This window comes from Eptatretus burgeri, chromosome 3, assembly GCF_056783735.1.
Source record: "Eptatretus burgeri isolate ZD-2024b chromosome 3, Ebu_testis_v1, whole genome shotgun sequence".
Taxonomy (NCBI): Eukaryota; Metazoa; Chordata; class Myxini; order Myxiniformes; family Myxinidae; genus Eptatretus; species Eptatretus burgeri.
In genome coordinates, this window is record NC_140963.1 from 22,851,123 (window position 1) to 22,878,457 (window position 27,335).

At 43.7% G+C, this 27,335-nt stretch overlaps 1 protein-coding gene and 1 non-coding gene across 18 annotated transcripts in view; one reads left to right on the forward strand and one right to left on the reverse strand.

The window, feature by feature from the left end:
- Nucleotides 1–1,183: 1,183 nt before the first annotated feature.
- On the reverse strand, nt 1,184–1,256 carry TRNAF-GAA (transfer RNA phenylalanine (anticodon GAA)). Its single transcript has one exon. It is a non-coding gene; the product is annotated as a tRNA-Phe (tRNA).
- Nucleotides 1,257–1,488: 232 nt separating this feature from the next.
- The window catches only part of PNKD (PNKD metallo-beta-lactamase domain containing), a 52,023-nt gene continuing 26,176 nt past the window's right edge, over nt 1,489–27,335 (forward strand). For 10 of the 17 annotated variants that reach the window (XR_015055937.1, XR_015055932.1, XR_015055933.1 and 7 more), the window contains exons 1-4: nt 1,489–1,617; nt 8,972–9,087; nt 13,126–13,195; nt 24,162–24,220. Coding sequence is in view for 12 of the 17 variants with exons in the window: in XM_085872673.1 (XP_085728799.1) it covers nt 1,504–1,617; nt 8,972–9,087; nt 13,126–13,195; nt 24,162–24,220 (359 nt within the window). In the remaining 5 variants the exon portion in view is untranslated. Of the gene's footprint in view, nt 1,618–1,763; nt 2,099–2,143; nt 4,734–8,971; nt 9,088–9,901; nt 10,034–13,082; nt 13,196–24,161; nt 24,221–27,335 lie in introns of those variants that run through there. The other 7 variants (XM_085872666.1, XM_085872667.1, XM_085872671.1 and 4 more) reach the window with 7 other exon arrangements.

Here is a 27,335-nt window from a genome sequence, read left to right on the forward strand (position 1 = left end):
GTCGTCCGATGTGTTGACTGCCTCGTTGCTTGCGTAGTTCTCCCTCATCTAACAGTGGAGAGTGAGGAGTTGAAGGTCCATGTAATCTATCTATAATTCCAGCAATGTGTGTGTGTGTGTGTGTGTGTGTGTGTGTGTGTGTGTGTGTGTGTGTGTGTGTGTGTGTGTGTGTGTGTGTGTGTGTGTGTGTGTGTGTGTGTGTGTGTGTGTGTGTGTGTGTGTGTGTGTGACCGCCGTTTCTCGACAACCTCTGGTCCGATCTAATTGAAACTTGCCAGGTATATTGCTGGGGACCTGAGGATGTGCCTTTTCAAGGTTTGATATTAATCGGACAAGTGCTTCCCAAGTTATAGCCATTTATTTACCAAACCAATGGCAAGATACGTTGTTGCGTGGGCCTGGCCAATGGGGAAGGGAAGCACAGCGCGTTCCCCATTACGGGTTACAACGTACAGGCTTCCGGAGAGTGATGACTTCGTGTATTCTAATAATTTCTCGATTTCTTATGTGCATTTATAGATAAACATAATGCCCCAAGTTATGATCGTTTTTATATTAGACGGTGCATAAATTTCGGTAACACCAGAGTGAGCTGGTATGCTCCGAACCAGGAAGTAAATTTTTTTTTTTTTTTTTTTTTTGCATGAACGTTTTTTTTCTTCTTCTTCTCTTCTCTTTGTTTTTCCTTGCGAGGGCATTGCGAAAAGGCAAAATACGTTGGCGCTCGTTGAATAATTGGCCATTAAAACTAAATTGCGAATAATCGGAACTGCGATATGCGAACTTCTGGGCCACGCACGTACGGGCACGCGAGAGCGAAGAAACGGCCTGTGTGGTTGTTGTTTGTTGCTCGCAGTTTTTTTATTTTTTTACGTGCACGTACTAGTATGAAAAACACCAACAAATACACACACAACAACCCCTTAATTTATTTGAAAGTTTCATGTGTTTGTTTTTTGCTCTGCATGATCTGTGACAGAATTATGATGATTTTTCGAGCAAATTGGATGGCGGCTATCTTGGATTTACGTTTCTGGAAATTGAGCAAAAAATTTCTGGAAAAATTGAGTTTCTGGCGAATAAAAAAAATCACGCCGTGTCTCGGCTGTTGTTCATTTCAAGTGGTCTGGCACTCTGGCCCCTTTGAGTCGAAGTAACAAAAAAAAAAAAAAAAAAAAACATTTGCCGAAACCCGGGATCGAACCAGGGACCTTTAGATCTTCAGTCTAACGCTCTCCCAACTGAGCTATTTCGGCAATTAATACTTCAGATCTGTCTTAATCCTTAATTAATACGGAAGCCTAAATCCGCCCATTTTTGGATCACATTTCAAATGCGCGAACATGGCTCTAGGCGGTGTATTGTTCCTCACTGCTGGTGATGCGTTTATTGTCCCTTTCGTATACTGTACTGTATATTTATTTCTGCCTTTATTCTCTATTTCGCAGATTTTTTTTTTCATGTCAGTTGTTTAGAGTTTACTTGCTGACGTTAACGGCTGCGATGCAACATTCATTCGGAATCTTTGCATCAATAATTACATATGAACTGACAAAATGTCGCCGGGACACTGAGGGCACAACAACCATCATTGAGTGCTTCAATGAGCAGAAATGGGTGCGTTTATCGAGCTTGTTAAATCCTGGTTAAAACGTTAAAAAGTAAATATGTTTGCATCACGTGTTTGAATTTTTTTCTCCTCCTCATCCTCCTCATCCTCCTCCCTCTTCTCTCTTTTTTTTCTTTATTTCCCGTTTCCATAGTAACGCGAGCTCTTGGCGGTCCTTTTCGACGGTCGAAAGGGTTGTTGAGCCGTTTCGGATTTTGTGTGGAGAGACGAAAGATCCTCCCCGCGCCTTGTGAAACAGTCGAATTGTGACGCCGCCACATGGCCGAGCAAACCTTTCCTCATCGTTTGATGGTTATCTCATCCTCTGTGAGGATTGGAAGAACCGAGGGCGATAAAACGTAACCGAGCATGCCGGGGGTTGTCTTGTGATTGGTGGAACGCCGCCCTCTGCTTGCTCTTTCCTCGCTCAGGCCGGGTTCGTGTGCCGCTGATTGCCGTCACCATGGACAAACCTCTTTTCAGATTGGCGTAAGTTTAGTGAACTTTCAGTTTCGGGAACCCGAAAAATCTTCCTTCATTATCAATGTGTGCGTCATGGCCTAAAAAAAAAAAGGGTAATGTGGATACACGAGGCTCGGAACTTCTCGAGCAGTTTTTGTGGAGAAAAATCATCGCGTCGGCCGTTTTGCCTTCCTAGTTGAGATGTTTTTACTCCGTCGATAGATTTATATATTTATATATTTAAGACTAGAAGAGCACTCGGTGGAATGGAACGCGTACCTCCACCACGTAATTACCTGATCCATGACAACATATCGAGCCCAACACATTTTTGAAATATCATGCGAAGACGATATTATACTCTACTATATCGTTTTTGGCCCCTATCTCTCGATGGTGAAGAATCACTTAAAAACAAAAAAAAAAAATTAAATAATTCTCGTATCCAGATCTGAATTCGGATTTTCACCAACATCGAATCGATTCTTCCTTGTCACACGCCCAACACGTCCGCCGAGTTTCGTCCGAATCCGTCCACAACTTTTTGAGATATCGTGCTGTGTATGATTTTTGGCCCTGTCTCTCGATGGTGAAGAATCACTGAAAAAATTCTAGTATCCGGATCTGGATGTTCACCAAAATCGAATCGATTGGTCCTTGCCACACATCTCAACCTGTCCTCAAAATCTTATCCGGTTCCGTCCACAACTTTTTGAGATATCCTGTACACAAACAAACAAGTATAAACATAACCACCTTCACCTTCGGTGACGGAGGTAACAAACTGTGCATTTCGAGCAAGGGGCTGGTGGATGGCCTGGACTCCAGACGAGAAGTTTCCGCACTCACTTCTAAGCTGTCTCGCCAGGGTTCGAATCCTGACCCAGCCATAAACTGTCATCCTGGTGTTTCACGGGCAGGATGATTCATCAATGATTCATCAATGATGATTCAACATTAAACCGGGCGTCCCATCTGCTGGCATTCGTTGCTGGACGCTAAAGATCCCACGGTGTCCTTCGCGAAGAGCAGGCGAGCCATCACCGGCACCCTGAAGAAATTCCAAAATTCCTGCCATGACCTGCAGGGGGCATTGCATCAAGGGCACAGCCACGCCCTCGGGCAATGGTGCTACCATACAGCCTTGTTTCATACCAAGAAGAAGCAGTAGAACACAAGCAAGTGTGCTTCTTCACAAGGAAGAGCATGAGCAACGAGGGGCAAATGAGCATCGCTTCGTGTCCCAAAACCCAACATTGGCCATACGTGGACGTGGACTTTTGTGAACATATGGGCAATAACTACTTTTATTTTTCTTTTCATAATTGATTTTTCTCCATCGGATTAAAAAAACCCTTTTTTGTTGTTAATCGATGCAACACAATTGTTATCGTACAATACAAACGTCCCTGTTGAAACGACTTCTTCAACCTTCGCCGTCATTACCCATCACTGTTACGGTGCTTTTCTCATTAATTGGGTTTCGTGTGTATCTCAGATGATCAAATCTGACTCTTCCACGAGCCTTTAACTTTTTATTTTTATGAAAGCTGAAAATATCTGGTCATGCTCCAGTCTCTATACCCACATTCAGAACAATTTTTGTCCCTCCAACAATGTCAGAGACGGGACAGTAAAATGAGCTCCGTCCAACCGACCGATATTCCATCCATGTCCTTTTTGTGTACGCGATATTTCAAAAACCGTTGAACATTTAGTTTTCATTTTGCAGATATCCATTCCTCATTATATTATCTCGGCCTGATAATATCATGGCTAATGTAATCCGACGGACAATATTGTTGCGGATTTGGATTGACCCCCGGGGAGTTGCATCCAACACATAAAATAACCCTGGAGTTGAGATATTTCTATAGTGATTCGGTTTCGTTAGGTTACCCATCCCCTCATATCAGGGGCAGAGAGATGCGTTGTGATTGTAGTTCGAACCATCTCCATTGTTCTCTTCCTCATTCCCAAACTCTCATTCGTCAACTCCGTATTCAAACCCTCATTTACCACCACCTGTACTCGAACCTCCATTCTCATGCTTCCTTCTCAAACCACTTCACCTCACCAGTATTTTGGCCAAATACCTCAGTCAATCGGTGTTGGTTGCTGAAAGTGGATGTGATTGGAGATGCTGTGCAGGGACAATAAAACCCTTGACTGAGTAGTTTATAGGAGTTGATGTGTAGATCGGACGCAGTTCAGCTCGGTAGAAGAAAGCGGTCCAATGACAGGGCGACACTCAGTTCCGAGTCCAGATCCTGAGGGACTTTGTATACTGAGGAGAGGACACCTAGCAGGGTTGACTGGGCTTCTGGAGTGCCAGGCAGAATGAGTGGGTGCCAAGCGGAGAGCAAAGCACTTTCAAACAGAACGCAAAAGGTGTCCAGCAGGGCGCTTCCCAAAGCACCTAGTGGAACAGGAGCCGACCAATCCGTGGTGGAAATGACTTTTCACATGTCTTTCACACATACACCATATACCCTTGCATCTTCCAGCGCATACACCTCATTGGCTCGCACTGTTATGCAGCATCAACTTGAGTCCAACAGTTCTTTTCAAAGCTAAGTGGCACACCTCACATCTACATCTCTCATTCACCCTCATCAACACCTCGTTGGGACCCATGTGAGCCAAGCCTGCTCATGTACAGGTGAGAAAGGGTTGCAAAACACGTCTCACTTTCTTATTTTTCTTTCTGTCCACTTTTCTATCTAATTTCCCTGGATGAATGTGGCACCTGTCTGTATTTCATTTTAAGGCTGATTGTATAAGGGGCTTGTGTAATAAGGGGCTAAGACTGTTTATTTTGTGACACTGCAATCTCTTCCAAATATGTGCCTGGAAATGCGTGCCTTGTGTTATTACAAGATTTGTTGTTTCCAAACCTGCTCGGTGGCTTTTACTCCTTTCGTGAAACACAGTATGTCGTGTAGATGGGAGGTGGCTCTCCATTGGTTCACTGTGCTGGTCTAGCCGATGTCTCACCTACGGTTCTGCTTGGCCGTACGTAATTAATTGACAAAGATGAGGGTGTTGAGAGCATAGTTCCTTATCTGGGATAATTAAATCAACGGGAAAGTAATGCGAGATTTGGCATGGTGACCCTGCCAGATTTAGTCACCGTAGACGGCGTCCTTGGTTGTTTAGCAACTCGTCAGGTCACGGAGTTGTCTGTGGCTCGTCGGCCTCAGGGTCGTAGGTTGCGAAGCGGGTTTGAGAGAGGCCACTCGTGTCCCGGCTAGCGTACCTGTAACAGTTTTTTCTCGTAAAGATAGAAATTGAAAATGAAACCGCTTTCTATTAGTTGGCTGTTTAGCAATTAGTATGAGATTCCTTGCCTCTGGAACAAAATTTTGCCGTCAGTTCTGATCAGCATCTTGACTCTTCAAATCGTGTGGGAAACATTCTGGAGCTATCAAAAAAATCACCGAAAATCCTGTAACGGTGTAGTTGAATACAAGCATCATGTCATGACTAGGGGTGCTCTGCCTGGAGGCAGGTTCAGTACCACCAAAGCAACCCCAGGGTGAGGATTGCACAAGGTGATTTGCCTTTGTCTTCCCAGTGGAAGTCAGGGAAGGAATTTGTAATTTGTTTGGGGTGTCGGCAATAACTCGCCTACTCTTCATCAAAAGACAGTGGGATCTTCAACATCCACTGGCTGATACTATCAGACGAGACACCTGACTTAACGTCCATCTGAGTGATGGTGCACATTAATGCATCGCCTTCCATGCGAAACCTCACCCTGACAGTGTACAGTCAGTTGGGAATCAAACTTTGATTAGACCGCTCAAAGGTAAGTGTGCTACTTCTGCATGTACCTCTCGGACGACCTTTGACATAAACCATGATAAATTGACAGTTTAATACAGTAATAATATACAAGGCTATTATTTAATGTATGCACTCTGCTCTGCTGATTATCATATGAATCATATATTTTAGTTAAAATTCCATAGCTTCAATGGCAGGTCATCATCAAAGTAGATGTGTATGACTGTCATCGTTGAATGAAGTTGCTGAATTTTTTTTTTTTTTTTTGTGCATCAATGTTTACCCTCGCCGAAAGAGAGGGTATTGCATTTGGGTCTGTTTGTTTGCTTGTTTGTCTGTTTGTTTGTCCGCACAGAACTTTAGAGTTTTTCTCGGCCACCGCTTGTCGGATTGAGACACTTTTCACCGTTGGTGCGACGACTCATGCAGAATATTTTAATGATAATGATGACGTCATCGGTCATTTGGTGTGGCAGCCATATTGGAAAAACGGAAAAACTTTGGACCTCTGTATCTCAGCCTTCGAGACCCCCAATCTTTGATGACAGGAGGGAAACCACGGGGTAACATTCCCAGGTCAGATTGGGGGAGAGTGTGTCAGAGTGGTGCTGAGGTGTCGTCCACCAGACGGCGGTCTCCTTGGGTTAACCTGAGGCGGTCCCTTTGGGTGGGTGCCTGGAATGTCCTATCCCTAAGAGAGGATGATCACCTGTCTCTGTTATCATCTGAGCTCAAGCGTTTGGACATCGGTATTGCAGCTCTCTCTGAGGTTCAGAGACCGGATTGCAGAGAGATCATGGTGGGTGGTTACACCTACTATTGGTCTGGTCGCTCTGGTGGTTACCATGTCCAACGAGTTGCTGTAGCTGTGTCCAATAACCTGACTTCAATGATAATTGAGGTAACCAACGAGCGTATTATGAGAGGAAGGATTCGTCACTCCTTGGGTGTAATTTCCCTGGTCTCTGTTTATGCTCCGACTGAGGCGAGTGATCTCACCATGAAGGACGCATTCTATGCCATGCTCGAGTCTGTGGTTGATCAGTGCCCCAGACAAGATACACTTCTCGTCTTGGGGGATTTCAATGTATCGACTGGAACTGATAGGGATGGTTATGAGACATGTGTTGGTCCCCATGGGTCTGGAACTGTGAACCTGAAAAGCACTAAGTTCCTTGACTTTGCAAGAAGTCATGGACTTAGGGTGGCCAGTTCATAGTTTCAGCGCCCACAAGTTCATCGCTGGACTTGGTATTCCAATGCTGGCGGTGTGGCAAAGGAGATTGACCATGTGCTCGTTGATGGTCGCTGGAGGATGATCCAGAACTGCAGGGTCTACCGGAGTGCTCAGTTCCTCAACACTGACCACCGGCTCGTTGTCGCAACTCTTAAGTTGAACCTTAAATCCAGGCGAATGGTACCATCCCAGCCTCGGCTGGATGTTGGCAAGCTCAGGGATGATAGGATAGCTGAGGAATTTGCGAACAAGTTGAGTGGAGATTTGGGGGTTCTGGGTGCTTTGGGAGATCCTGAAGAGATGTGGAGTGCCTTCAAGACCACCGTCCTTGATGTTGCCGGTGGATGTCTTGGAACTCACAGCAGGGCAAAGAATAATTTTGTCTCTCAAGGGACACACGATACAATTGGACAGAGTTGCAGAGCTGAGCTGTTCAGGAGACTGAGGCGTAAAACTGTACATGCGCTAAGGGTGGACAAGGAGGCCGATGTGCGAGGAATCTGTGAGGGGGTAGAGCATCACCTGTGGTCAAGTGATTCTCGTCCTGCTTATAGGGGAATTCATGCATTGTGTTCATCCAAGCTCATCCCTCGGTGTACTGCAGTTAGAGCAGAGGGTGGTCGGCTCTTGACAGAGGCATCCGAAGTGAAGGCTGGCTGGGCCGGTTACTTTGAGCAGTTGTACCAGGCTGATCCACCAGCTGTCGAGTTGGACGTCAGGGGTGTTACAATCACTGTTGCTGACCCTCTAATCAACTGTGGTCCACCTTGGTTTGTGGAAACACGGGCTGCGGTGAACCGGTTGAAATGGGGTAAAGCTCCAGCGATCTGTGGCATCCATGCTGAATTTCTCAAAGCTGGTGGAAATGCTGCACTCGTGTTATTGCATTGAGTTCTGTTCTCTGCCTGGAACACAGGCATCATCCCAACTGACTGGAAGAGGGGCCTTGTTGTCTCTCTCTGGAAAGGGAAGTGTGATCGCCAAGACTGTAACAACTACCGAAGGGTGACGCTGCTCTCAGTGTCGGGCAAGGTATTTGCTCGGATAATTCTTGATAGGGTTCGCCACCATCTGCTTGAGCACCAACGTCCAGAGCAGTCAGGTTTTATACCAAAGAGGTCAACGATTGACCGTATCCTTGCTCTTCGGGTCCTCACCAAACGCAGATGAGAGTTTCGGCAGGGGCTGCTTGCAGCCTATGTTGATCTATGTAAAGTGTTTGATTCAGTGAATCGGGATGCCCTCTGGAGGGAGGATTCTTGGTCTTCGTGGGGTGCCACCAAAACTGATCGATCTGATGTCTGAACTCTACTATGGTACTGAGAGTGCTGTGAGATGTGGTGGTACCATCTCTGACTTATTTCCAGTTGTTACTGGAGTTCGTCAGGGTATGTACTGGCCCCCACACTTTTCAGCACTTTTATGGACTAGATTCTGAGAAGGATGTCGGAAAAAAAATCAAGCTGATTGTTTTTTTGTTTTTCGGATTCATATTCGGAAGTCGTATTATTTTTTTTGAAAAATCTTCAAAAATCTTCTCCTCTGAAATGGTTGAATTGGTCATCACTGCCAGCAGTTATAAAGTGGCAGTTGTAATTATGTCTTATTAATTACGTAACACACCAGTACATAAATGCCACACAAAACAAGTCTTCGTGATGGTCTGCAATCTCTGATTGCTCTTTTTCTTGTTTTTGTGCATACATGTGTGGTTTTGTGCCTGTATAGCATTCTTCGACGATACTCTCGAAATTCGCTGGCTTCGATTATATATTTTTGTGAAACTTGTAATGAACAGTCAATATTGTGACATTATTTTTTCCTCCCTCCTCAAATGATTATTGTTAAAAAAAATATTTTCTTGTTTCTGTCAGGTACATACTTTACAGCAATACAAAGCTTGGCCTGTGTTACCACAAGCGGCAGGTGAAAAATGCACGAAGGCAATTTCAAAATGGTCACTCTGCCATCAAACCGCTGATTTTCAACGGTGTGTACATTTATCATGCAGTTTTCCATTGTCTACACTACAGGTTTGCGTATACAGTAATACCTCGCTTTACACTGCCTTGGAGAATGCTGATTGGTTATAGAGCTCTTTGTCCTGGAGAAAATTTTTGCTGAAAAAAAATTTTTTTTCAAGAAAATCCATCATGTGGAACACTCGTCGAGTAAACACACCCACCACCATTTTTTGTACTTTGTGCACATGCTCAGAGGTAATTGGCCCTATTTACTCCACCTTCATTTTGCAGCAGGTTGAGCTTCCTCCCACCTCATCTCCCATCACTGACATGTTGGAGCTTAAGTGACGGCAGTTATTCTTTTTATTAATGTTTGTACATATTTACCCTGCACTCACAAAGTGAAAAGCATGGTTAAGCGATCGGTCGCGTACGTCTGCCATACGTACGTGCGTGCGTACATGTCTGCATTTTAAAAATTTATTTCCTCGGCAACCGTTGGTTTTATTGACACAAAATTTTCCAAATAGGTGCGCCTCCTCCTGAAGAATTTGTCATAAATATGATGTCATAGTTCACATGGTACAGGCACCATCTTGGAAAAACCGAAAACTTTGCATCTCTGAAACCGTTCCATGGAAATTTTTTTTACACATGGCTCATTGTCAAATACTCCCTATGGGGAATAAGATAAGTTAATGAAGATGTCATCGGTGCCTTCATTATGACATTATAATTTGACAAGTGCAATGCTTGATTTGGTGAGGATGAAATAACATTTCTCTGAAATTGTTGGTCCAATGGACACAATTTTCACCATAGGTGCGCCTCCTCCTCTAGGAATTTATAATAATAAAGATAATGTCATCGGTCATATGGTCTGGCAGCCATATTGGATCAAAGAAAAGAAAAGAAAAAACCTTTAAAATACAAGAGTTGGCTCACACCAGGTTCTTCTCAAGACTGCACAGGGTATGTATTCTCTGAATACCATCTAGTTTATGTTTTTGTTCATTCTTAACTGATGTTATAAGAATAATAATATATTTATTTATGAAAATAATGTTTCCCATCTGTATTATTATTAGTGCTATTACCGATACCCCAATTAAGCCCTCATATATTACTCATTCGTAAGAAATAATGCTGCCGGGAACACATCTCCTTATAAACAATAGTATAATGACCTCTTGTAGCATATTTTCCATTAGCGTTTTCTCCAGGAAGACATCCTGAGTGCAAAGCGAGGTATTACTTTACCTGATTGGTGCAAGGGATTTTGTTGTTGTTGTTTGAGAGATTGTTTGCTGATATTTTATCTCACAATGAAGGAGAATAAAATGATTGGTACAGATTACTTGTTACTTCCACCACGAAAGGTGGATAGAGGTTGTGTTTTCACCATTTGTCTGTCTGTCTGTATCTGTTTGTGAGCATGATGTCTCAAAAAGTTATGGACAGATTCGGACGAAACGTTGTGATGACGTTGCATGACAGCCGACTGCTCGTGCGAAGGCTGAATGCCTCAATTCTGTGTTTGCTTCCAAATATTGTGTCTCCAACCCCTCACTCTCTATATCCACCTGACCCAGTCACACCCAATGCTCCTGGACTCTGTATCTTTTGTAACTTAGAAAAAGGGAAAAGTTTTTGGCAATCCTCGACCCTGACTCTGCAACTAGACTGAACGGCATTGACTCACTTGTCCATAAAAAAAAACCTTCTCTGCTGCTCTTGCACAAGTCATCTTTTTGACCCTTTCACCCTATCACTTGTCATAGGTCATCTTCCATCTGCTTGGAAGTTGACCAACATTACCACCTTACATAAACAAGGTGCAAAAACCAATCACCTTAACTACAAACCTATTAGCTTACTGCCCCTCATCAGCAAGGTCATGATATCCATCATCGCAGTTGATATGAAATCCTTCCTTTTCTCCAATGTCCTCATCTCAGATCACCAATTCAGATCCAGACCAGATCACTGTAGCTTGGCTATGCTGCTTCTTCTCTCCTAACAATTGATGGAGGTCGTCAATGTCAGACATGAGATCAGGGCCATCTCTCTGGACATATCTCGAGCTTTCAATAGTCTGGCATCCTGCATTGCTCTTCAATCTTTCTGCCAATTGGGTTACTGACTTCCTCTATTCTCAAAGCCATGTCCCTCTCATCGGAATCCTTTTATCTCCTCTCGCTGTCACGGCTGGAGTGCCCCAAGGCAGTGTTCAGTTTCTCATTGCAGACAGGTTGGTAGTCTCTCTGTCTTCTACCACATTCTTTCTGGTCTTGCATCCTCTGCCCTCTCCATGCTTTGTACCCCCACCCCTCCCCCAGTTTTCTGCATGACATACCTGGTCCACCAGCAACTCCTTTCTGGTGAAACTCCCAAAATCCAGGATCAATGCTCACCTCCACTCATTCGTTCCTCTTTACTCCCGTCTGTGAAACCAACTTCCATGTTCCCTTCAATCCCTCTTCCCTTTAGGTGTTCAAAACAGCTGTTCACCACCATCTCAGATCATCCCCTGTTTTATCCATGTTGTCCACCCCTGCATCCTCTGCTACCCCTCATTCTTACCCACATCCATTGTTTTGTTTGTCCATCCATCTATTTTGTCCCTCACCCTTGCTGTTGCCACCCCCCCCCCCACCCCAACCTTTCTGTTATTCTTTTTGTGCTGATTCATTCTGTGTTGGAGCTCTTCCATGAGGCTTGACTTTGTATACAATTTTTTTTTTTTAGATCTTGAATAATGTAGGTACGAAGATGCAGTCCAGAGGAACCTCATTCTCAAGGGAAAGGTCATGGGAAATGACACCATCAAAAGCCACCAGTTGTTTTTGCTCTTTGAGGAAATCAGACAGCCACTTGAGCAGGGGGCCCTGGATCCCAAAGAAAGGACATCTTTGAAATTGAGACTGGATTTCAGACAGTGCCAAAGGTTTGAGGGATATTCAGAGAGATGGCCCTAACCTCTTCCTTATGCTTTGAGGCATCTATGCATTGCATTGTTAGAAGAAGTAATATATCCAAGTTGGAATAGCCAGGTCAGAAACCAGTTTGTCAGATACTAATGAGTTAGAGAGGAGATAATGCTTGAAGGAAGAATTTAATGATGGATTCCATTCCATTGCATTTCTTATGATGGAGAGAAGGCTGACAGCAATGTAGTTGATGGGATCAGTTTTCAAATCTTTCTTGTGTAAAGGAGTGAAGTTTGCAACTTTCTGTGAAATGTGTATGATAGTTCCTGAGGATTGGAGTACTTACATCATCAGGGCTGAGTGCCTCTCCCACGGGAGATGGGGAGTGACTCTCCCTCTCTCATCCTTCAGCCGAGATCGCTGAAGCACGAACTAAATGGTGACTATCTGCTCTCATTGCTTTTCAGTAATATGTGCCTTGCCTTATCGCCTTATTCTTGCCCCAGCAAGTTTGAGTTATCCCTTTGCTTTTCCCTCTTCTTGTCCAACCCTTTGTTTGTAAAACGTATCTTTGGCGAAAGTTCCGGTAGTTTATATTTGATAATTACAGTATACAAGTATGGGACTGCATTAGTTAATTTTTTTTTTGTGTGTGTTGTGTATCCTCTTTTAAGGCCTTTTTCAATCTTTTTTTTCACTTCGGCTATTAAAAAGCCAACAATTTGTAATGTTTGTGAGCAATACTGAGATTTGTACAAACATTTTGTGACAAGAGAAAGTCAGAATAGCTTCACTGATCCTTTTGCTGCATACTGTAATGGGATAAGGATTGTTCAGTAATTTTGCTTTTCAGAATTTGAACGTGTTGTTGGATTACAGTATACAACATTTAAAAGTCCAAGTACCTCTTGGGAAGAATTATTGTTTGCTTTGTTAACAAAGATTTGTTTGCATTCTACAGTATGAAAATTATTCAACAGTTTAGTATGTCAAAACTTGAAGTTTATTTTATTAAAAACAAGAACAAAAAACATTGTTATACCGAGAATTCCAAACTTAAAAAAAACTTCTTCTTTTTATTAACTCCAAAGGTCTAAAGATCTTCCCCATTCCCATGCTTGTGGACAATTATAGCTACCTTGTGGTGGCGACAGAGACAGGCTCAGGGGTTGTCATTGACCCATCAGATCCACAAGCTGTTCAGGTAAGGCTCGTTTTAAATCCTACTAACTTACTAATAAACAGCACGCATCGCATGCACTCACCATTGGGGTTACAATATCACAGAATTGAATGCATTTCCAAGGCCAAGTTGATCATAATTTGTACTTGATTGACATGATCTTTTAACTTATCCCCTTTTAAAATGTTTCACAAACTAGGAGTTCATCCTGATGGTATCATACTTTGTGTTGAATGCAACTTCATTGTTTTATTTTCAGTTTTGAAAGAATGGATGTGTTTAGATGCTGGTGGCCGGTCTTTTCACCCACCATGTTTCACGTTGGACCAGCAACTTTGACGAAAACATTTTTTTTTTTTTTGATGAAAAAGGTCCTGTGCAGAAGTGCTCCTGTTTTATCATTTACTTGAAAGCTCCCTCAAAATGTAATCGACAATAATGCATAACTTCCCTTTTCCCAATCGTCCGTCTCTGATAAATCCTTTCATTATGATTGTGACGAGTCCTGAATGTCAGTTTGTCCAATCAGAAGCCTTGGCCACCTCAGCCCGTGGGCCAACTAAACTGTTTAAATTATCAGTACACCACAGATGGCTCAGAAGTAATGTTATAATGAGTAATGGATAGCCAAGTTGATGAATGATGACAAAGCTCTGGCAGGACCCTGAACTGGCAATATTTTATTTAGACATGCAACTGAAAATACTAAATATATCACTGAGAAGGTTAAACTATTTTCCTTCATGCAAATCGCTTGACTGTTTCTTGTGCCTATTTCATACTGTATACTTTTCTGTTGACTGTATTTTACCACGTGCATGGGAAGTGAAAAGTGGGGTTAATTAAGCAATTGGTTCACTTTGTCTGTCTACAAACGTCAGTTTATGATTGAGGAACAACTTCATTTCAATTGAATTTTAATTTAATCAATCCCTGGAGTTTAACAGTACTTTGTATCTAAATTGGTCCTGATTGCACATGCATAGAGAGGAATGAGATGTTTTTTTAATGTCTGCCAGCCTGGCAGTGACACAAAATGGAAAATCATTCCAAACAGGAAATTTCCTGATTTTAATGACGTCATAAAGGACACAAACATCAGGCACAAAGAACGAATGTGACGTGGTGTAAAAGACTGCATCAATAGCAGTAAACTTCAAAAGAAAAAATTATACAACCTTTAAAATCTTTATTTTATTTCAATTGAATTATATATTTAAACATGACAACACAAATCGCCTTTTTCGCACTTTCAAAACCCTTCCGTTTAGCAGTACTTGGGCAAAATATTACGGCATTTTATGTCATCATGACCAATCAAATTTGCCTCATGTCTTTGTTTCTCAAAACTGCGAGGGGTAAGGTGTTCAATGAACTGTCGAGTTGCTAGTTGTGAAGAGTTTTTTTCGAACATAATATAGTGTTGGAATTCGAACTGAATATGATGATGTAAACTAACAACTTGCCTCAATAAGAGAGAAGAAAATGTAAATTGCAAAGCATCATTCGAGGTGTTTCAGGCTGCTAGGTTTTATGGTTTTGGAGTTATGGAGGAGGCACACTGATGCACATGCACACACACTCACATTTATTAGTGTATCCATATATATATATATATATATTGCACACCCGGACCCCGATATTCTTGGGTTCCACGTGGTTGATACAAAACAAATCAAAACATCATGATACAAAACATCATGATACAAAACAACATGATACAAATTGATACAAAAAACAAATCGCGGTTGATAATTTGCGACATACTCCTACATTCGCGGGAAATTGCCCGCGTATTTGCGTTTTTTGCGGCAATTTCTATTTATTTATTTTTCACAAGCCGCTAGCACAGCACAGTTCTAAAACATATCTTCCATGAGCCACGCACAAAGCAGCTGGATGTACGAACAATGCAATACTTGTACGTATGCAAAAAACACATTTTCCACGAGCCACGAACATGACCTGCTTCCTGTATGTACTGTATTGTAAGCCGCTGTCACACCTTGACGATTTAGCCAGCGTATGCCGATTTATGAAAAATTTGTCTAAAACGCTGGCACACGTCGAATACGTTATGGGTACGTTTTGTATACATTAAGAGCACGCTGAAAAACACTGCCATACGTCGTAGTACGCTGGCTTTAAACGTTGTACTTTTGGGTTGTCCTCAAATTTTTGCATGCTTGAAATTTTACGACGTATGCCGGCGTATGACTCTCACGTTCTGCAACGCTGGCCATAAGTTGTCGGCACGTTATGCAATCGTTGACACACGTCGACACACACTACTTGTAAGTTACTCATAAGTCTAAACACGTCGAGGTAATGTTTAGCGTACCCGAAACTTATTTCTAACCTATGAGTAACGTTTTGTAAGCACACTACACGAACGTTGTTCACACTTCGCAACACGTTACTTGAAAGTTCCTCATAAGTAAAGTTCCTCATAAGTCAAAGTAATGTTTAGGGTACCCGTGACTTATTTATAACCTATGAGTAACGTGCTTGGGAATGATTTTTAAAGCATGTCCTACGCACAAATACATATGTAGACGTATTTGACGTCTTCAGGACGACCACAGAACTTACTGAACGCGTTTATAACTTACAGATACCATATTATGGCATATTGGCAGCGATTAGGGGAATTGGTATATAAAAAGGGGCTTTGCAGGAGCAACCCGTCTTTTTTAGACTTCGTGGTGAGTACAGGTCCATGTCATTCCGAGAGATGGAGGACACGGCAAGGCTGAGACGACAATACCCACCTGTCCTCCAACATCAACATGACCTCATCGAGTTGACACTGCACCAGTTACGTGCCAATAGAGCCGGGAGAAGAAGACGTGAACGGAGGAGAAGGAACTGGGTCAGACCATGGATCGGGAGGCGACGCCATTACGGCATATATGACCAGCTCATGGTGGAACTCCGGAACGAGGACCATGCATCCTTCATCAACTTCCTGCGAATGCCCCCAGCGATGTTTGACGAGCTGCTAGCCAGAGTGGGTCCAAGGATAACCAAGCAGTACACTTTCTACAGGGATCCGCTTGAGCCTGGCATGAGGCTGGCACTGAGCCTGCTGCTGTTGGTGCCGTGACTGCAGTGCTGTGGAAGCGATTTAACTCGTTCAATGGAAACGATTTCAATTGCCGAGCACCAGCGTCCAAAAACAATAGGCGAGTGACAGGCATTTATTAAAAGTGAAGTTGCAGCCGATGAATAGAAAACCTCACGTAATCATCGACGATACGCTGCCACGCTATGCATACGTTAGACCAGCGTTTCTCAACCTTTTTATCCTTGTGGAACCCTTGAAATAGTTTTCATGTCTCAGGGAACCTCTGCATAAAAATTATTATATACCATTATTAATATCTAGCTCTTTTATATTTTTATCGTAGTTCATGTGGTAAATATAATATATATTTTTCGGATACCTGGTTTAAGGAAAAAATGACCCCCTTTTTGTCAAATTTATTGGCAATAAAAAAAAAAACACTGCTCGTTTATGAGACCTCACAACAAGGTTTTAATTCACAAAAAAAAAAAATCACACCTCATGTAACTTAATAAACAAAACTTAAACAAATAAAGCTGAAGCAATAAAGGTAAACAGAAGAACTAACTTTGAGAGAGAGAGAGACTTCGCGCTCGGAAGCACAGAGAAGATAGATGGACACTGTGCATGTGTCCCGTACTTGAGTCAGTCACTCAATGATACACGAATCCGCCGCGTGCAGGACGTCCACTAACCAGTGAGGGCGGTTTCACACTGGCGCCATATAGACATCGTTAAATACATACCCTATGGTTGTTATAATTGTAAATAATATAAGAGGTTGAAGCCTCTCTTATAATCACCAAGGAGTTTCCAACAATATGCCCTACGTGTATAGTAATATTACGAATATTAAATCAAACAAAAACTACTCAAAAATACATTAGCCTATTTATTACTGTTTCTCGCGGAACCCCAAGTGACCTCTTTCGGAACCCTAGGGTTCCGGGGAACCCCGGTTGAGAAACACTGCGTTAGACTATCGTTGGGCATAGGTTGTGGACGCCTAAAACGCACTAATCAATCGTTGGTATAACTTATCTATAAGTTATCGAAGCGTTCTGTGTTCATTACTAGTACATTATGCATTTGTCCAAGTCGTTTTGAATACTTTAAAAACTGAAGAAAAAAAAATAGTTCATCGTGGGAATGAGAAAAAAAAATTAGCCGAAAAGAACATCGAACAATGGTGCAAAGTAGTCTCCTATTCATGGACGCAACGAGGATCCATCATCACCCACACCCTCCCCATCACGCTCACTGACTACTACTGACATGGACATACTACTACTACTACTACTACTACTACTACTACTACTACTGACACGCTCACCTAATACTACTACTACTACTACTGATACTACTGACATTGACATCTACTCAACATGGAGTCTGGAACACTGACAGGTTCCTCTTGTGAAGCGCATTTGTATATACCAATTCCCCTAAACACTGCCAAATCGCCATTATATGGCAGATGTAAGTTAGAAACACGTTGAGTAAGTTCTGTGGTCGTCCGGAAGACGTCAATCAAATTTGTCTACATACGACAATGTGCATTTGAGATATGTTACACATAGGTTCAAAGCACGCTACTCATAGGTTCAACGCATGTTACTCATAGATTAAAAATTAAGTTTCGGGTATGCTAAACATTACCTCGACGTGTTTCGACTTATGAGTAACTTACAAGTAACGTGTGTCCGACGTGTGACAACGATCGCAGAGCATGCCGAGAACTTATGCCAGCGTATGTGGAACTTGTGAGCTATACGTCGAGTACGTCATAAAATTTTCAGCATGCTTGAAATTTCACGACGTACTAGACGTACCACGGAATATGACAGCGTACTTCATTGTTTTTCAGCGTGCTCCTAACGTATACACAATTTACCCATACCGTATTCGACGTGTGCCAGCGTTTTCGACACATTTTTCATAGGTCGGCATACACTGGCTAAATCGTCAAGGTGCGACTGCAATGTTGACACTTCCAATTTTCAGGTGGTTATGATTTAAATCGGCGTGCGGCAGCTTTTTAACAGGCTACGCCACGAGTTCGTCGGCGATATGTGCAGCGCGCTATGCCTCAGTTAAACTATTGTTGGGCGTAGGTTGTGAACGCCGACAACAGGCGAAAGGCCCAATCACACCTTGACGTTTTAGCCAACGTATGCTGATTTTTGAAAAATATTTCTAAAACGCTGGCACACGTTAAATACGTTATGGGTAAGTTTTGATAACATTGAGAGCACGCTGAAAAACACTGCCATACGTCGTTGTACGCTGGCTTTAAACGTTGTACTTTTCGGTTGTCCTCAAATTTTTGCATGCTTGAAATTTCACGACGTATGCCGGCGTATGACTCACACGTTCCGCTACGCTGGCCACAAGTTGTATGCACGGTCTGCGATCGTTGACAGACGTCAACACATGCTACTTGTAAGTTAATCATAAGTTGAGACACGCCGAGGTAATGTTTAGCGTACCCGAAACTTATTTCTAACCTATGATTAACGTGTTGTTGGCACGTTACGCAATCGTTGCCACACGTCGACAGACGTTACTTTTAAGTTACTCAGGCTGAAAGACGTCGGTATAATGGATCGTCCTTGCATCAGCGTCCACGGCCACGGCCAGGACACTTATTTGCAGCATTCTTCAAACTTTTCTTCGGCATGACGAGGATGTTCACACTTCGATGTCTTGCTTGGCTATGATTCCAATTGTCCATCGGCAGCGTCTATTTAAAATAGTCGAGTTTGAGCGTTTTAACACGTTCAGAAGAAACGCTTCAAATTTCCAAACCCCAGCGTCAAAAAATAAAGGCGAGTGACAGCAATTTAAATCGTTCATTGTAAACAATGAAAATAGTTGAGTGGTACCGTTTAAAAGTCGTTGAGTGTAAAAAAAAAAAAATCCAATTGTTGAGCGCAAGCGTCTACTTTCAATCGTGGAGTTTGAGCGATTTAGCACGTTCAATAGAAACGATTAAAATTTCCGAGCGCCAGGGTCAAAATACAAAGGCGAGTGACAGCAATTTAAATCGTTCATTGTAAACAATGAAAATAGCTGAGTGGTACCGTTTAAAAGTCGTTGAGTGTAAAAAAAAAAATCCAATTCTTGAGCGCAAGCATCTACTTTCAATAGTGGAGATGCAGCCATTTAAATCATTGAGTGGCAGCCCATGAATAGCAAACCCCACGTCACCGGCAAAGATAAACTGCCACACGATATGGATAAGTTAGGCTATCGTTGGGCATAGTTTGTGAACGCCGGCTACACGATAATTATTCGTTGGTATACCGTATCTATAAGTTATCGAAGTGCTCTATGCACATTATTAGTTCATTGTGCATTTGTCCAACCCGTTATGAATAGACCTATATCGTAAAAACAAGCCATAGCTCATTGTTGAAAAAGCCCGATAAAAAATTAGCCGCAAAGAACTTCGAACAATGGTGCAAAGATGTCTCCTACCCGTGGACACGTGGACGCAAGGAGGATCCATCATAACCCACACCCTCCCCCTCACACTCACCTACTACTGCCAACATGAACAAACTACTACTAATACTAATACTGATACTGATGCTGTTACTGCTGACATGGACATCGACTCAAAAACACTGTTGGGTTCCCCTTTTATGAACACCATTTTTATATACCAATTCCCAAAACCGCTGGGAACACGTCTTTATATGGCAGTTGTAAGTTAGAAACACGTTCATTTATTTTTTTTGTCGACCGGAAGACGTCATTGGAATACATCTACATACGTCAATGTGTGTTGGGACTACGTAAAGAATTGGTTCAAGGCACGTCAAACATAAGTTAGAAATAAGTTTCGCGTAAAAAAGACATTACCGCGACGTGTTTCAACTTATGAGTAGCTTATAAGTAGCCTTTGTGGACGTGTGTAAGCGTCCGCATATCGTGTGTACAACTTATCCCCATCGCATGCGGAACGTGTGTCATACGCCAAGTACGTCGTAAAATTTTGAACATGTTTAAAATTTCTTGACGTACTCTACTTACTATGACGTATGATAGCGTACTGTGACGTCCACGGGACTTGAACAGTCCCGCCAACGTAGAATGAGCCGAAACGATGGAGGCGGTTTATTTATTTATAACCCAAACATGGCGGTTCTAATCGCTCGACCGCAAACGGCACGAGGAAGGTGGCACGAGTCACTTTTCACTGAGTTGATGATGTTTATTTGTTTTTATTAACCAGAAATAACAAGACTCGGCAAGAAGAGGGATCCGGGGCGATTCGACGGGATGGTGTGGGATCGGGCGTGGGGAAAAACACAGACAATTCCAATGAATATACAGATCTCAAACCCTCTAAGGCGCTAAGTAGACACACACACACACACACACACACACACACACACACACACACACACACACACACACACCGTAGCTATTTCTGGTGGTCAGGCTGGACCGTGGTGTGGATGCAACTGTCCCTGTATCAGCGTCGGACGAGCTGGCCTTGCTCTCGTCAGGGGGGGGCAGGAGAAACCGTGGTGCTGTCGACCTCCTGGTCCTGGCCCAAGTCTGCTCACAGCCGCCAGGGAACCAGTTCTGGCGCCAAATTGCGAGCAGGAGAGGGAGGCAGGTCCGCCCGCCGTTCGACCCCGTACTCCGAGCCAGCAGAACCCCAGAGCCAACCAAGGTGAGGCACGAGGGTCAGCAAGGCTCCAAGACACGATGAAGAACATGATTGAATCAGCACAACAACAAGTACGCTTCCCGCGCAACAGCCTCCACACCAAAAAAACACGATCTTTTTGTCCCGATCTTCTTCCTCTTCCTTTTCGACCCCGAACAGAACCTTTTTATCCTCCTGTCCTCGTCACTTCCAATCGAGCCGTTTATTGGCCCACCGCCGTCGCCTTCCGCCAATCGTGATCACGGGGCGGAGCCATCCGCTGCACTGTCCTGTGACGTAACGGCCAGCCTCCAGGGACTACTAAAAGGGGTTTACGCAGACACACTTACCCTATCCCGTGTCCCTATCTAATTACGTGACAATTATCATTTCCCCCTTGAAGAAATGAACATTTACTAGACAACTTATCACCACTGTATTGCTACTTATTACATCGAGATCCTGGTAAACTCGAACAGCATGGCATACCTAATTAAACATCCTAATTACCCTTTGAATGCATACCCCCCCCTCAAACGTAACAGTACTTTAGCGTTCTACTCATGTATACCAAACTTGCCCATACCGTATTTGACGTGCCCCAACGTTTTAGACACATTTTTCTTAGGTCGGCATACGCTGGCAAGATCGCCAAGGTGTGACTGCGATGTTGACACTTCCATTTCTACGGCAGTTATGATTCGAATCGTTGTGCATCAGCTTTTTAATAGGCTACGTCACGACATCGTCGGCGATGCGTGCAATGCGCTATGCCTAAGTTAGACTGTCGTTGGGCATAGGTTGTGAAGGCCGACAACAGGTTCAGCATTCGTTGGTATAAGTTATCTATAACACAACGAAACGTTCTGTGTCCGTTACTAATGCGTTATACATAAGACCAAGTCGCTATGAATACGTCCGAATCTTAAAAAAAAAAACATCAAAAGTAAGCCAGCGTTTTACATAAATTTTAATACGTTACCATCGCTGGCTAAAACGTCAAGGTGTGACTGGGCCTTAAGCATTCGTTGGTATAATTTATCTCTAAGACAACGAAACATTCTGTGCCCGTTACTAATATGTTATGCATACGACGAACACGTTATGAATACGACCAAAACTTAAAAAAAAAACTCAAAACTTCAGCGTACGCCAACGTTTTACATACATTTTTAGACGTTGCCATTGCTGGCTAAAACGTCAAGGTGTGACAGCGCCTGTAGCTTTGTGGCCGAAACATAGTTTTGCGGGATGTCTCACCAGTGTAACACATCATTCCCCGCGATGCCATCCTCCGTGAGTACTTACAAAATGAAAACACCAACAGCATCTCTTGATGTATCTCGTAATTACCTGGTTTCCACATATGGTCATTACATAATGGAAACATTCAGAGCATCTTACAGTAAATCACCATCTTGCTACAAACAGCACCATCTGAGCTGTTACATTTTAAAATGCTCAGCACAATCTGCCTGCAGATAGGAAAACTGTCACGTCTTATGAGTTAAAGAATGGAAACATTCAGCATTTCTATTGGTGCAATTAGCAGCTAGCTACATTTGGACTAAAATCCCCCACAAGCAATGCACAGATTCCTCACCGCGTCCTGAATCGCCATCATTCTCGTCCCGTTGCTCTGACTAGTGTATTGCCTCTCGCTCCGTTCATTCTTCAAAAATGCCTCCCAAGGATTGAGGATACCACTCAGAAGGGTATGCCTCTAAGCAGACCACTGATACGGGAGAAGTCGAGCTCCTGTACGACCATCTCTCTGGTGCGGGTGGTGCAAGCATGAGCACGGTGGGTACAAGCGGCACCTCCAGCCCGTTTATAGCGAGCAGGGAGTGGTTCCACCACTTCAGGGTGCAATATAATTTGTGCAACGTCAAGCTCATAGGGGAGCGTGCCTCCATGGACCACGACGTGGCCAAGGCATTCCCTGCAGAACTCGTGAGCCTCATCGAGAAGAAGGGGTACCTGCCGGAGCAGGTCTTTAACGCTGATGAGACTGGCTTGTTTTGGAAAAAGATGCCGACCAGAATGTTCGTCTCGCAGCGCAAGAGCAAAGCAGCTGGCTTCAAGGCCGCAAAGGACCGGGTATCCCTTCACCTCTGCGCGAATGCCGAAATGGACTTCATGGTAAAGCCCATGATGCTCTGCCGTTCTCTGAACCCGCATGTGCTGAAGAACACAAACAAGCAGATGCTGCCTGTGTACTGGAGGGCGAACAGGAAGGTGTGGATGATGTCTGAACTTTTTATGGACTAGATCCATAACTGTTTCGTTCTTCAGGTCGAGAGGTACCTAGCAGGAAAGAACCTTTCGTTCAAGGTACTCTTACTGCTTGATAATGCTCCTGGACACCCCACGGACATGAGCGGTGCTCACCCGAAGGTTGAAGTCATGTTCCTGCTGCCAAACACCACCTCCCTCATCCAGCCGCTTGACCAGAAGGTAATATCAACTTTCAAGACGTACTACACCCAGCGCAGCTCATCTTCATCATCATCATCATCATCATTTTACAAAGTTACGTATGCTGTTTTTGTTTAATAAAAAATTGAAATGGTACACGATGTTGTTTTTTTTTTTCTTCTCGTTTCGTGGTATGGTACGGTTTGGTTAAGAGACTTCAAAATGCATTCTTCAATAAATTGGAAATGGTACGTGGTGTTGTCGTTTTTAAATTTTTATTTTGAAGCATCTTTAATGAAGCTGTAATCGTGCATTCGTGGTCGAAAACATTTTAAATTTTAAAAACTTTCCCCCTTGACCCAGGAAACGCCACAAACCGATGATGTTATAGCCCTTTTCCTCATTGTACCAATTCCCCGAATTTGGTGGTGTCACCATTTGCGGCCTTTTTCATGAACCAAGAATCGCCGCAAACAAATAACGTTATCCTCCTTGTCTCCATTGTAACAATGACAAAACTCATGGATTTCACCCCAACATTCGCGGATGAGATTGCATTCTCACATTCACTGATTTTTCGTGGGTCGGGAAATCCCCGGAACCTATCCCCCCATTTCCCATTGAAACAATGCCCCCACATTCGTGGTTTCCACATTTGCGGGGTTTTCCCGGAACGTATCCCCTGCGAATGTCAGGGTCCTGGTGTGCAGTGCTGCTGGTATGCTTGCAACTTTTTAAGAAAATTCAAATTAGTGTCGTTTTTAATATGATTTACCCAAAATACAATATGCTAATCGGTAACATGGGAATGCTTTCTGTGTCCTGGGGTGCTTGCACAGGCTTGTATTGAACGAGAGGGTGTTTACTTGGATGGTATTCTGACAACTCACAAGCACTGGTGAGATTGCATCCTCACCTCACTGAAGACTGCTTGCCTCTGATATACAAGATACGACTTTTCTAGATGCCTAATGTGGATTTATTTTTTAAGGAGCTTTGCTGTTCACCTTGTTCTAGATGTTTAATGTGGATTTATTTTTTTAAGGGGCTTTGCTGTTCATCTTGTTCTCGATGTTTAATGTGGATTTATTTTTTAAAGGAGCTTTGCTGTTCATCTTGCATCCACCATCCAACAGTATTTGTTGTTACCTCTGTCACCGAAGGTGGATGGAGGTGATGTTTTCACCCCTGTTTGTCTGTCTGTGAACAAGTTATCTCAAAAAGTTGCGGACGGATTCGGAGAAATCTTGGTGGAGAGGTTGGAAGTGTGACTGTGATGAAATGATAGGATTTTGGTGAAGATTCAGATGCATATGCGGAGACTAGAATTTTAAAGTGATTCTTCACCATTGAGAGATGGAGCCAAAAATGATATATAGCATGATATCTCAAAGTTATGGACGGTTTTGGATGAAACTTACTGGACAAGTTGGCTGTGTGACGAGGGCAAATTGATTCAATTTTGGTGAAGATCCAGATCTCGATCCGGTCTATCAGTGGAATACGAAACGTAAACTGTTCAGTCTGGTGGAAGTATGCGCTCTACCAAGCTCTTTTATTTTCGTTTTATATATATATATATTTTTTTGAAATCTGTCATTTTCGTGTACACATTTTGGACAGTCCTTGACTCCACTAAAAATTATGAAAGTCAAAAGTTGTATTAACAGTTGCCCAAATCTTGTACTGTTTCCCTTCTCCTCCTCTCTCTTTTTTTTGTAACTTCCTGACACTATTTTGCTTCCCCCCTTCCCAAACTCTTAACCCCACCTCCATTCGATGCAATACAATCTGAGGGTTACATAAACATCAACAAATTTGATTCATGGAATGTTCAAATTTATATGCAAGTTGAAGGGACTCATTTATTACTTTTCTTTTCCTGATTCTTGTTCTAAAACACCAACATAAAATGAAAGGATTTGCCAATAATGTTTTCATTAATCAAGAATTGATTCTTGATTAATGGAAACATATATTGTTGCGAATTCGCGCCCGCCGGCGTGCGATCGGCCGCTCGACTCGAATGGCGGCTGCCTCGCCCACCGGAACGGACAATTCTGTCGTGACCCTCTCGGAACAACGTCGGGAGCTAGTCACGGGTGGGGGTTTAACCCCACCACAACCGTGCCAATGGCCTACCCGCGCAGGATAGGGTTGCTCGCCAAATTCGATCTACCTAAGTACCTGCGCGGATGGTCGACCGGGCGATCGTACCTCGCCGCAGGCCGACTCCGGACACGAACCGCTTAAGCGGTCCGTTCCGTGCTATCGGGATAACCGAGCGGTGTTATCGTCGGCCTCGACGGTTCCGATTAATTATCGGGCGTTTTAAGCCCACTATGAACCCTTTACGTGAAGCAGGATGGAGGGTCAATAAAGAAAAGATGAAGCGAAACGGGAAAACAGTTCATACAATGCACATTTATTACGTGACACATGGAGAGCACACATATACAGCCAAACAGTCAAGATGCACCTATAGCAGTAAAACAAAAGAAACAATGACGCAGAGTTACTCCAGAATACGCGTACACAAGGCAACACTTACACAGTTACACATACAGACGGCGCCAACACACATTTACTCAAAAGCAAAGGAAAGAAGCCACCCTCATAGACAAGGGGGCAGACGGGCCTGGAGGCCAATATGTGCGTGGGACCTGAAGGAGCGGCCAGGTCCGCGAGACCGGGTGGGTCCTACCCGCGTCCTCGTGACGCGTTGGCGGACGAGCCGCAGATGTGGCCGCGTGGCTGTGCCCCGACTCCGTGCTCTTTCGCGGGTTTCGTTGGCACGATGTTTGGAGTGGGGTGGGAACGGGGCCCTCTTTGTTGCACTATCTCAGCGCGGGGGAAAAGGGGGAATTGTTGATGCCCTGGGAGAGGGAGAATGGCTGGCTGGCTTGGGTCCCGCGACGAGCAATCTCCCACCGCGACCTCGTCGCCGACCGCCGTCCTTCTCGCCTCGGACCTGAGCTCCTTGGCCTCTTCCCACAACTCTCCTCAGCCAACTGCAGAACCCAAGTCGATGCCTTCGCCACCCGACTCCACTCTCTGCCACACTCTGCTGCTGCCACACTCTGCTCTCCAACCAAAAACTGACTCTTCCACCAAAACTGATTCTGCCACGATTCGCCTGGTACTTGCCGTTTTATAGGCCGGCAGGAGAAACAATATGCAAATTTCCGGATCAGATTGACCTCGGGGGCGGAGCCACGCTCGCCAATTGGACGGAGGAAAAGTGGGCGTGAACCTCCCCTGATCCTAGAATTTGCATATATGGATTTCACACAGACACGCCTGGAGGCGGGGCCAAGCCGCTCCGCGCTTGCTAATTGGACGGATCAGAAGTGGGCGTGTAGCGTTCTTGATCCGAATTCTCCCTCGAAAAGGCCGCAATTTGTACTCGCGGCTCGGTGCGTATCTTGAACGAGCCCAAGACAGCCCAACGCTCAGTGTTCACAGGTGGTGCAGGAATAGCCGTTGAAGGAGAGAGGTGAGCGTGGTGGAGGGTTTATCGGTGGTGGCTTAATGGTTATGGCGGTTCAGACGTGGTTGGTTCAAAATAAAGATAGAACAGAAAAACGGCTATCTCAAAGTGTCGCAGCCCGAATGAATCGCATAAAATCCCTCAAAACAACGGGTTTGGGGCTAACTCCACATGTACTTCGAGTTATCTCACCTACGGGCCCTTCATGGTGTTTTGCGAATTTCCACAGCCGTAACAATATATGTAGATGTGTGTGTATGTATATGTATGTGTGTGTATATATATATATATATATATATATATATATATATATATATATATATATATATATATATATATATATATATATGTATCTTCGTCTTCTTCTTTCGTCTGCTCCCGTTTGGGGTCGCCACAGCAGATCAACCGTCTCCATTTCGCTCTATCCTCCACATCTTTCATTGACACTCCAACCACCCGCATGTCCGCCCTAACCGCATCCATGAACCTCTTCTTTGGCTTTCCTCTTCTCCTCCTGCCTGGC